Here is a 12,148-nt window from a genome sequence, read left to right as displayed (position 1 = left end):
AGAGAACTTGGAGTGACGAGACTCAAGTGTGCACCTTGGCTCCAACAGAAAACACAACTGTAAACATACATAAAATCTGCAGGCTCTTTGGATGAAATGGATTTGGAAGAGCCATCATATAAGCACTGAACATCTTGGCTTAGTAGGGGTAAGGACAGAAGTAAGGAACAAGAAGGCAGAAAATCTTTTTCTCTTTCCTTATGGTAAAGGGACTAAACATCCTAGAGCCCTGGTTTTTCTAGGTGTTAAAAATCCACTACCCATGAAATGGATGTGCACCTTGACACAATGCCAAGAGTTTATCTACCAGTTACCAATCCCCATTCAGACAAACCCACTTCCATCTAAATCCTAGCCTGCAAGCCCTGCTTACAAGTTTGTTAATTTCCTGTCTGCATTTCTTACCCTTGCTCTTTAGAATCTAGGCCTCATCATTGCATATGGTCCCATCTGCACGGGAATCATGGTAGCATTCCTTTTAAAAAACTTGTTTGATTATTTTTTTCATATTGAGAATCCATGTCAGTCAGTTTAACACTATCAAAATGATATGAAAGAGTATTTGTGTTTTGTGTTGTGAGAGGAGAGGACTGTTAGGAAACTTGTCAAGGGAGACGAAGGCTGAAAACCTTAGAGGATGGCAACCAAATCTCTTGGGAGACGAGATTCACTCACTGCTGTAGCAGCAGTACAACTCCTACTGATTGTGGGGTGTTGGAAGGAAACAGAGGTTTAGAAGGACTGTTCCACAGTGTGAAAAAGACTCCTGTTGGTGCTTAAGAAGTTCCTTGCCCCTTGTCAGGAAAAATTGACTCAAAAGAAGATGAGAAGATAAGGTGAGAATATTTCAAGCAACATCATGGTGAACTTTATATCTAAAGAAACTCCTGTTGGGGACTGAAAAAAATAAACAATTTGGGAATATCGGTCAGTACTGGAGCTTTCATAATGAAGGAAAACTTAAATGATTGTCAACCAATAACTTCACACTAGAGGGATGGTGAGGCAAAATATTGTACCCAGGCACTCGAGAAAGGCAGGCTTCCTTGTTGCTTTCTCCCTTTGTTCAGTCATTCAACCAATTATTTACAAGATTCTCACTCATAATTCTGATACAGTATTTGAAGGACTCTTCTCAAGGCCACTGATACAAAAATTGCACTGTGCAAAAATTAGCCAGTCCCAATTCTGCGATCACTTTTGTAATACTTCAAAATCCTACACCTCAGAGACAGAGATAATCAAATTAGCCCAAATGTAATTTGGGAAGAGCAGTCACAGAAGGGAGTATCTAAAAGTCCTTTGGATCATGGTCTCTGACTATTCCTGCACAGAGGCTGCAGGCAGGCATTGACTACTGAGAAAAAACAACTCTGGACATGCATCACAAGCCTCAGAAGACAGTTCATCTTCCACTCAATCACGAAACATTAAAGAAACGAAGAGATACCATGTTTGTGTCTTGTGGAGTTTTCAAGTCTGTGCACTTGGAGGCGCTTAGTGCTGTTAGACGTGAGGGGTCTTCAGAGGCATCCTGTTGAGTGAGAAATGCTCTAATCTTGCAATTGACCAGAAAGAGGATCTGATGATTGAAGTTTCTTTGGGAAGTATTACAAAGTTAGGTCAGTAAGTTGATCCCGCTACTATTTTTGTTGTTGTTGTTGTTTTTAATGCCAACTGAAAGTCTGCAAGATATTACAAAAAAGGAGGGAGGGAAAGGAAAATTGTTCCCATACTACCTGCTGTGTTGAAATTGGCCCAGATTGTCCACTCTCTCTCAAAGTTATTTAAAAAAAAAAAAAAAAAAAAACCGTACAAAGGAAACACCTGTGAATCAACATTTATTGAAAAACCTCCATGTATTAAATACACTGAGAAAAAATATTCTAGTAGAGTAAATGCCTTTAGAAAAACTCTAGGAATGGAGTCAGGAGACAGTATCTTAAGAGTGTTTCCCAGGTCTGAATTCTTTGCTAGAATTGTTCTTTAACGGAAACTTCAGGCTTGCTAGGAAAAAGGACCTACTGTTTTTTGAAAGGCATAAAGAAGAACCAAGGAACTGCAGTCCAAAGGGCATGAAAGCACTTGCCCCAATTTGAGGCTACTGTGCTTAGAGCGGAGCTCTCCAGAACTCTTTGTAGCTAAGTGCATGGGTTTCACGTGTGCAGTATAAAAATCACAAGTGCACATCTCACAAGAGCTGGTTTTAAGAAGAGACCGTCACGAAGGTTCCCGGCGAGGAGCATCTCCAGAGATGCTCCGTAGCGTGCCCGACCCTGGATTTCTCTCCTCTCCTGCAGAGACCTCCTGGAACAGATCCCCGCGCGCCCCTCGCCTGCACGCCTGCGCACGCCCACTGGGGCGGGGCTCTCGGGCACGCGGACCGCCGTCCTCCAATGGCTCCCGGCGTCGTTGGGGCAGTCGGCTCCGGAAGACAGGAGCGCATGCGCAAGCGCGGAGGTTGGGGCCCAAACGGCCGTCCGGCGGGGGCGGGGCCTGTCATGGCGGCCTCGAGAGTCAATTCCAGGAACCCTGAGGTAAGGGGTACGGGGACTTTTCACCCCTCAGGTGTCACCGCTCTGCGCTGGTGTTCACCCTGTGGGTTATTTGTGCCCTTGTCCATGTAAGGAGACTCCCCACAATGTGGGTTCACGCCCCCATAGAGCTCGATTCCCTTGAGGGGTTTACCCCAGGGTTATTGGCTCCACTGGGGAGCCGGCTGCATGAAGGGTTCAGTGATTGCGGGGCCTACAGTGGGGGGGAAATAGTGTGTGCGAGCTATTAAACAGGTGCCGTTCTAGTCTGCGCGTTCTGAAGAGTACAAAAGCCAGAGGGAGTTCTTGCGAGTTGAAAACCCTCATCTGGTTCCAAAGGTGCAGCTCAGGTCAATGGAATATGAGTGAAGATCTAGCGAACATCCTCACAGCTTCACTAGTAACTTTTTAACATAAAAATATCAATCAACACTTATGTTCAAACTGTACTCTTTTGTCAATGAGAGCAGTAAGTTTCCTGAATCTAACAATAAGCATTTATTCGTAGTCTGATACTCTCAGATCATGACGGAATTGCAAGCATAGTTTGGCTGGTGATGCAAAAGTTCAGCAAAAATCAACGAAAGGATTAGGTAAGAATCAATTCGGTATATAGAATTTACAGTGAAGAATAGTGTACATTTTAAGTTATTTGTAAATTATGTGCACACATCCATTATATCTTTAAAATTAATTATATGGTATATATCTCCACATTTCTTTAGGGAGTGCTGATTCAGGTTATTAAGGCTTTGCTTGATGACACACCACTGCAGGTGCGTATGGGGCTTAAGGTAGTTTATGTTTGTATTCTGGGGTTGTGAAAGTACTGTGTGGGTGTGTTTGTAGTGTGAATTACATATATGTGCGTTTGTGGCTTGTTGGAGTTCAGTGTCTGTATTTAAGGATATTAAGAAGTTACATCCTTGTTTTTGGCAGTTGGGGAGTTGTGGGTGTTTATGTGTATCTGGAAGTGTCATGTTGTATATGCGTATTTGTAGATCTTCCAGGGATTGTAGGACCTCATGGGCAGTGGGTGGTTTTATGTATATCATTATTTGGGAGTCTATTGGGAATGTGTTTCCATGAATTCCTGGCGTGAGGTTTATTTGTGTATTTATGGAGTTGGTGAGAATCTGAGTAGTGTATTTGCATTTGTGGGTTGGTGATGTCTGTGTGGATATTTGGGATTAAGTGGAAGACATGAGTGTGTTGTTGTGAGAGTGCATGTATTTGAGTTTATGTAGAGGGTTTGAGATGTAATTCAGATGTAGTCAAGTTGTTTGGGTTATGTATTTGTAGTGTAAGACTTTGGGAATGTGCGTTTATTTGTGTGTTTTCTCCCAGCATGTTAGAAATGCGTGTCTGATGGTGGGTTTTGAAGGGTTAGCTGCATGTACATAGTGGAAAAGTTGGAAAAAGTACTTGTGTTTATTATTTTTGGTGTAGGGTCATGTGTTTTGCCTATTTTTGAAATGTAGAGGGATCATTTGTATATTTAGGGCATGCTGTATTATGTGCGTTTCTTTTGGTGGTTTTCAGGAATTGTGTGTTTTGGGGTGTGTGAGGGCAGGTTTAAGACTATTTTATGGGACTGGTGGTATAATGTATATGTGCATATGAATGTGTTGTTTGGTGTGGGGTTTATATGAATCTGTGTTCTGGAAGCAGGTGGTGTTATTTCAGTGTGAGTATTTGGGAGTGTGGGATTATGTATATGCAGATAGTGTGAAGCCTTATGTTTATTTTTGGTTATAGGTTGGTATATTTCCATATGTGTAGTATGGTGAGTAATTGGGGGTATATTTGGGGCTTGTGGTGAGAAACATGTATGTTGAGTTTGTGTGTGTATTCAAAGAGCGTAGCAGATTAGATGAATATTTTCTAGAGTATGTGTTTACATTTTTCATTGGGGGTTATTTGTATCTGGAAGTGAGTATTTTTGTGTTGATATAGTAATGGAGTTATGTGTATACAGGAGAATGGGAGAATTTATTTGTACTGGAAGTATATGATATGGCTCTAAGTAAGTATTTAGGGGTATGGAGGTTTAAGATGTGTAATTTGGGACTTGGAAGGGGTTTTATGTGTATTTATATATGATATGCTGGAGATGTGTCCATGTGTCTTAGGAGTGTGTACTGGTTTGTGTGTATATCCATCAGGGCATGGGTGAATTCATAGGGTTTGAGGTTGTCAGAAATGGTCACAGTGGTTTCCCGGAATGCTGGGATTTTTGTGTTTGGAAATGTTTGGGGATTGTGGTGGTAATGTTGGATTCTGGAAATGTAAGGATGATGTATAGTGTTTGGGGCGATATATATATTTAGAGATTGGGAATATTTGCTGGTGTGTGTGTCCATGAGTGTGTGGGGGTCATGTGTGTATAGTAGCTACAGTTGAGGGATTGTTGGTGTTTTCGTGTCTTGTATGTATCTGAGCATGAGGGGTGTATGTTCATGGTTAGTTTATGAGAGTGTGCATAAGGGCTTTGTGTGTGTATTAAAGTATTCAGGGATCCTCTTTGTGTCACTTCTGGAATGTACTGGTTGAAGAACTTGGTGGAGTTGCTTATATGTGTATTTTCAATGTTCGTGGGATGGTCCTCTATATATTTGGTAAGTTTGGTTGTTTTGTGCCTGTGTGTGTGTCTTTAGGTTCATGGGGCTTACGGGGTGTGTATTCTGAGATATGGGAGAGGTTCAGTGTATGTATTTGGAAACAGAGAGGCTGTGTAGGTTGTGTGTTCAGGAATTGTGGAGTATATGTATTTTGGGACTGTGGGATTGTGTGTGGGTATTTTTTTGGTGGTTCATGAAACAACTGTATACTTGGTGTTTTTTGAGAGCCTATGTGTCTACAGGTTATTTGTTGTGAATATACAGGTAGTGTGTTGGTTGCATATGTTGGTATTTGAGCACATTCAAGGTGAGTGGTTTTGTGTAAAAATCAGGTAGTGAGAGGTGTTTTGTATGTACATTCAGGTTTCAGGTAGCAGTTGTATGGGTGTGTTTAGTGTATATGAAAGATTGTATGTTCTGAGATATGTTCTGGAGATATGTAGTGTGGTTTTGTTTGTATATTTGGGGTGAGAGTTCAGGGTGTTACTCAGGGTGCAGTCAGACTGTGTGCACATATTCACATGAAAGGGGATGGGGTGCGCTGGAACTGGCTCGTACTAGCTTGGTATAGTCAATGGTGCATATCTCTTCCCAGCTCTGTGACGTCAGGTTGAAATTAGTCATGCTGAGAATAGTTACACCAGGTAAGTTGTGAAGCTCCGTAAATCAAAGCTTTCCTACCTGCCCTTGGAAAGCATTTTATTAAGCATTCATCAGCATTTATCACTGGTGTGTGTGTGTGTGTGAAGTAAGAATATTCAGGCATCAGTGCGTACGTGTATGGGAGACTCTATGAGAATTTTGAGTGGGGCATTCAGAGGCTGTGGGCCTTGGTATTTGTGCCTTGACCCTGGTCGATCAAGTTGGTGCATTCTTTTTTTTTTTTCCTTGCCCATGTACTTTTAATGTTACAAGTACATTTTGTTTCAATTCTGACATATTATTTTATGCTATAATTGATATGTTTTATTTACAATAAATATAACAAAATATCCTTTTATTATTTTATTAGGTTTTTAGATTCTGTTTTGTTCTAAGTACTCTTTATATGTATACCTGTTACAGTGCCCTTAATTTTCCTTTTTCTTAAAAAGCTTTTGCTATCTAGTCTGTCAGTTTTAAATGGTACTCACTGACACTCATATATACAACAGTCAGTTACCTTTTTCAAATTTCACTCTTCTCCCTCTCTTCTCCTCCCATTTTTAATGGAATTCTTTCCACATACTCGGAACATGTAACAATTAAACACAATTCTCTCACCCATTACCCTACTCTTGTGTTAGTATTTGATTTACAATTAAATATGTTAAATAATCACCAGCAATCATTTACCAAGGTTTCCTCAGTGTGTGCTGTTGACATGAGCTCATCCTATTGTAGATTCCTCATGAATGACTCACCTGCACAATAGTCCCTGGGTTCTTGCACAGTCGAAACTGTTTACTTATAGACTCGATACGTTAAAGGCAGCTTGGCTGAATATAAAAACCTTGGGTAACTTTTGTTCTATGGAATATTTTGAAAATGCTGTTCCACTGTTGCTTTGCATTGTATGCTGCTCTTGAGAGGCTGGTGCTAGACTAATATTCTTCTCATTATAGGTAATTTGATTATTTTGTTTAGAGGACCTGATGATTTTTTTCCTTAGAGTCGTTTTACTAACATGTTTCTCAAAGTGATTTGTTTTTGAGTCATTTTCCCGGGTACAAGGTAGGCCCTCTCAACATGTCAATTTAAGTTATCTTTTATTTCCAGGTAGTTTTCTTGCCTTACAGATTTAAATATCAATATTTATTTCTGTTGTGTTTCTTTTTCATTTCTAGTAACTCTAATTATATAAAGATCAGATTTTTTTTTCTTGCCTGCCTGGCATTTCATCCACTTTCTCCTTAAACATTTTTACTCTTTTAAAAAAATCTCAGATGTACTCTCTTGGTTGTCTTCCTGCCTTTCCTCAAAGTCCCTTATTAAAATTTTATTCCAATCTGTACTCTCTTGGGCACCCTCTAATTTGTTCTTCCTTCCCTGGTGGACTTTGTCTTTTTCTTCAATTCCTTTTCTGAACTTGATTGACTTTCATTGAATTTTTTGTGTGTTTTGTCCTGTTTTGTCATTAGTTTTTAAAATTGCTGATTCAATGCATGCATTCAATGTTAAAAAACTTATTGTTTTAAAACTAATTGCTTGTTTATGAATATTTAATTCAATTTAGAAGTTTGTTACAGTATTCTTCTGCTCCCTTACTAATTTTTGGAAAGAATATCTGTCACAGGAAATATTTTAATTTGAATTTTCTATTTACTTTTTGTAGTACTTTATGTTGAATTGAGTTAATTTTTTTTCAATCCTAGGCCTTTTGTTGATAATTTTCCTGGCGTAAGAGTGCCCTCTTTTACCAGTATTTTAAAATGCATTTAAAATTTTTGATTATGTTGGTAATGGTTGGGATGGTGGCAGAAAGAGAGGAGAGGTGGTGTGACATGTTTGTCTTTGGTTTCTGTAGGATCCTTAACTTTTACTTCTTCCTTTTTCTTCCTTCTTTCTTTTCACTGCCACCACTTCTCCATTTGGCAGATTCTCCCCCGAGAAGCAATGCTTCCCAAAGGCTAATACCTAGAGTTCTGCTTACTTTCAAGCCCAATTCTTATAGCTGATGCCAGAAATTGACAATTCTTCAACTTGTGTTTAACATTTTGACACTTACTCTTGTAATCTCACTTTCTGGAAGTGATTTTGTCTATCTTTATCTGCATCTTCTGTTCCACTCTTCTTTTTCACAGAATCTCTTAAGTTCGCCTTCCCTCATTCTTCATGCCTGTAGACTTTTACCAGCCATGATGATACCGACCAGGGTTCTTGGCCTTCCTCAATAAACAGAAATTGACTAGAGGCCAGACAAGAAATTCAGGCAAGGCTTTATTGGGGCCCCTGCTGCAGCAGTGGGGAGCCAGAACAAGTTACCGGTTCCCTTGCTCACTTGCTCCCTTGGTGGGGGGGAAGTGAGCTGGTTCTTTATATGGGGTGAGCGTAGGGGGTGTCCAGGGGTCAGGCCAGAGGGGTGGCTTAAGTGTTTTGTCCACCCCTCTGGTGGTGTTGAGTGCAGGGGGCGTGCTCAGTACCCTGCTTTTGCTCCGGACACCCTGTTTTTTTGCTCCTAGGTCTTCAGAAATGACAGTAGGGAGGTTTTTTGTTCTTTTTGTATCTTTTATACATAATTTGTCCCAACTGCGCATGCATGCAGTTATCTTTAGCCCCTTATAGTTTCTTTGTATTTTTTTGCTTGAGGAGAGGTTTGTCCAGGTGCAAGCATTGCAGCACTGCAGCAAAAGGTCCCAGGTCCCAGGCCTGTCTCAATGAGAGCCTGTTGAAATTTGTTTTTCATTTCTCTACTTGTAAATAATTAGAAGTTCGTGGTATTCTCTGTACCCTAGTATATCTAAAGCATGGCCAGTAGTAATTTTATTAGTGTTCTTTATTTGTGTTGTTTTACTTGTCATTGTCGATCTTCTGGTTTGGAAGGTTGAAGAGATTCAGGTTCAGGTGGTCACCATTACAATCTGTAGCTGGACAGTTTCCCAGGCAAGGTTTTAAACAAGAAAATGGCAGTTTTAGAAGCTGAGCAGAGGCACTACTGCAAGATTGAAAGAGTGGAATTGGGGATCACAGTAATTGTTCTGGTTGGTGAAGTGACTCACAATAAGTAAGTGGCAGTGGAATTTAGAAGTGAGGGTGGATTCAAATTGCACTCAAAACGATAAGGACGAATTGTCAGTTTCTTAAATAAATTGTCTTGGGACTTCCCTGGTGGTCCAGTGGTTAAGACTCTATGCTCCCAATGCAGGGGGCCCAGGTTCGATCTCTGGTCAAGGAACTAGATCCCACATGCCGAAACTAAAAGATTCTCGCATGCCACAACTAAAGATCCTGCATGCCGCAACGAAGATCCTGCACACAGCAACTAAGACCTGACACAGCCAAACAAACAAACAAACAAACAAACAAATAAATATTTAAAAAATAAATTGTCTCTTTTTAAAAAATTGTTATGTATGGACTAAATTTTCTATTCATCGATAGCAAAATAATCAGTTCATGGGTAAAGATAACCTCCTGCCAATGCACAGTAAAGATACCCGCTGGTCATTGACCTTCAGGAAAATTCCAAAGGAAGCATTGTATTTTTTGTATTGAAGTATAGTTGATTTACAGTGTTGTGTTAGTTTCAGGTGTACAGCAAAGTGATTCTTTTCAGATTCTTTTCCCTTACAGGTTATTACAAAATATTGAGTATAGTTCCCTGTGCTATATGGTAGGTCCTTGTTGATTATCTATTATATATATGGTACTGTGTATATGTTAATTCTGAACTCCTAATTTATCCCTCCCCTCCTTTCCCTTTTGGTTCCATAGGTTTGTTTTCTATGTCTGTGGATCTATTTCTGTTTCATAAATAAGTTCATTTGTATCTTTTTTTTTAGATTCCACATATAAGTGATATCAAATGATATTTATCTTTCTCTGTTTGACTTACTTCACTTAGTATGATAATCTCTCAGTCCATCCATGTTGCTGCAAATGGCATTATTTCATTCTCTTTTTATGACTGAGTAATATTCCATTGCATATAAATAGCACATCTTCTTTATCCATTCATCTGTTGATGGACACTTACGTTGTTTCCATGTTTTGGTATTGTTAATAGTGCTACTATGAACATTGGAGTGCATGTATCTTTTCAAATGAGACTTTTCTCTGGATATATGCCCAGGAGTGGGATTGCAAGATCACATGGTAACTCTATTTTTAGAGTTGGTCCATTCTCTAGGGCCAAAGAATCCCCATAAATGTTGATGATTTCTGGCCCCTCTTCGTGCAGATGGGTTCAGGGTGTCTGTACCTAGGCAGGTTCACACTCCTTCAGCATTTGTGTGGTCCTGGCATATGGGTCTTGAGATGAGTGAGCCTGGTGGACAAACGGCCATGTAGAGCAGCAGCAGTGTATTAATCAAGTTTTCATTTTCTGTATTTTGTGATGTTTTGACATCTTAAGAAGCTGTCTGGCCAGGGAGAGACTGCCCCACACTGGGCTAGCAAAGGGCTCTCTGGGAGCTTGTCTTTCATATGCAAATCAACCAACCAGTCTGGGGTCTAGAGCCCCAATTACCCCATTTATCTAACTTACACACTAAGCCAATATTTCCCCTGACCTAAAATGTCCCAGGGTCAGGTACCAGGCAACTAGGGACCACACCTATAGCCTAAAACCCACCAGAATTATTCAAACTAAGCAATCCTAAATTGTTTACTCTGCCCTCCCTTACATTTTCTGTCAAAATTCCAATAAACGCTCTGGCATAGGCTTTCTCCTTGTTCCTGCTTCTGCCTCCTGACCAAATCTGGTACTTACCCACTAGCCCTGTGTGGTGTTGCATGTCCCCTTCTTTCAGGAAATGTAACTAATGAGTTTCAGAGGCATTGGCCTCTCTGTATCATCACTTGGTCACCTCCGTAAATTAAATCCTGGACATAATTTTAGAACAGTTGGCACAGTGAGCAGAATGACTCAAGTGTTCAATGGAGGGGCCACCTCTGGGCTGCTCTTGGCTTTCTAACTGATTTTACCACACAGCAAGTTCTGCCTAAGATGGCACTGTTAGTTCTTGGTGCATTTGCACTTTGGCTGCTGCCACTTTGTGCTGTGTCTACCATATGCTGTATTCCAACTTAAATTGTTATAGGATCTTGAAGGAGTAGTCCTTAAGGTCCTTCTCAGCTCCTTCTGTAACTTAAAGGTGCTATAGTATAGGTCTGAAAAGGCTATAATTCACTAGTTGGCACCTTAGCCAGGACAGATTCATCTCATCAGTCTCTTTTTGTCTGAGATCAACATACCTGCTTTTTAGGCTGGTGACCCTAGGAGTGACTAGAATAACTAGTTAACATACAAGGCAGAGGCTTCTCCCAAAAGTGAGTGAGGGAGGCTTCCTCCAATAGACTGTGTTGGGATGCCAGTCTGATCAACTAAGCGAACAATGGTGGACTGCAGTTTTGTTTTGTTTTCCATCTTCTTTGAGAAATAATTAACATATAACATTGAGTGAGTTTAAGGTATACAATGCGATGAGTTGCTACACATACATAATTGCAAAATGATTTCCACAGTATGGTTAGTTAACTTTTCCATTCCTTCACACAGTTACTTTGTGTGTGTGTGGTTAAGCCATTTGAGATCTACTCTCTTAGCAACTTTGAAGTATATGATACAGTATAGTTAACTGTAGTCACCATGCTGTACGTTAGATGACCAGAACTTACTCATCTTATAACTGGAAGTTTCCACCATTTGATCAACATCTCCCCATTTCCCCCAATTCCTAGACCTTGGCAACTACCATCCTACTCTCTTTCTGTGAGTTTCAGCTTTTTTACATTCCATGTATAAGTGATAGCACACAGTATTTGTCTTTCTGATTTATTTCACTTAGCATAATGCCCTCATGGTCAATCCATGTTGCTCAAAAGGCAAGATTTCATTCTTTTTCTTGGCTAAATAATATTCCATTGTGTGTATATCTATATATATAGATATATTTGTCACATCTTCTTTAACCATTCTTCTGTTGATGGACACTAAGGTTGTTTCCATAGCTTGGCTATTGTGAATAATGCTTCAGTGAATATGGGAGTGCAGATATTTCTTTGAGATAGTAATTTTATTCCATTTCCTTTGGCTATATATCCAGAAGTGGGATTGCTGGATCATATGGTAGTTCTCTTTTTAATTTTTTGAGCATACTGTTTTGCATAATGGCTGTACCAATTTACATTCCCACCAACAGTGTACAAGCATTCCTTTTCCTCCACTTTTATCTTTTCTTTTTTATGATAGCCATTCTAATACGTTTGAAGTGATATCTTATTGTGGTTTTGATTTGTGTTTCATTAATGATTATTGATGTTGAGCATCTTTTCATACACCTGTTGGTCATT

General features: G+C 39.9%; 1 protein-coding gene across 6 annotated transcripts in view; it reads left to right on the top strand.

Annotated features, from left to right (window-relative positions):
* The first annotated feature begins 2,462 nt into the window (after positions 1-2,462).
* The window catches only part of LOC309653809 (uncharacterized protein), a 104,468-nt gene continuing 94,782 nt past the window's right edge, over positions 2,463-12,148 (top strand). The window contains exons 1-3 of one of the 6 annotated variants that reach the window (XR_014259526.1): positions 2,463-2,537; positions 3,043-3,127; positions 3,260-3,713. Coding sequence is in view for 1 of the 6 variants with exons in the window: in XM_082478617.1 (XP_082334743.1) it covers positions 2,502-2,537 (36 nt within the window). In the remaining 5 variants the exon portion in view is untranslated. Of the gene's footprint in view, positions 2,538-3,042; positions 3,714-12,148 lie in introns of those variants that run through there. The other 5 variants (XR_014259527.1, XR_014259528.1, XR_014259525.1 and 2 more) reach the window with 5 other exon arrangements.

Source organism: Balaenoptera physalus, assembly GCF_965194825.1.
Source record: "Balaenoptera physalus genome assembly, contig: HAP1_SCAFFOLD_1213, whole genome shotgun sequence".
In the NCBI taxonomy this organism is placed as follows: Eukaryota; Metazoa; Chordata; class Mammalia; order Artiodactyla; family Balaenopteridae; genus Balaenoptera; species Balaenoptera physalus.
This window is presented reverse-complemented; position numbering and strand designations above follow the sequence as displayed.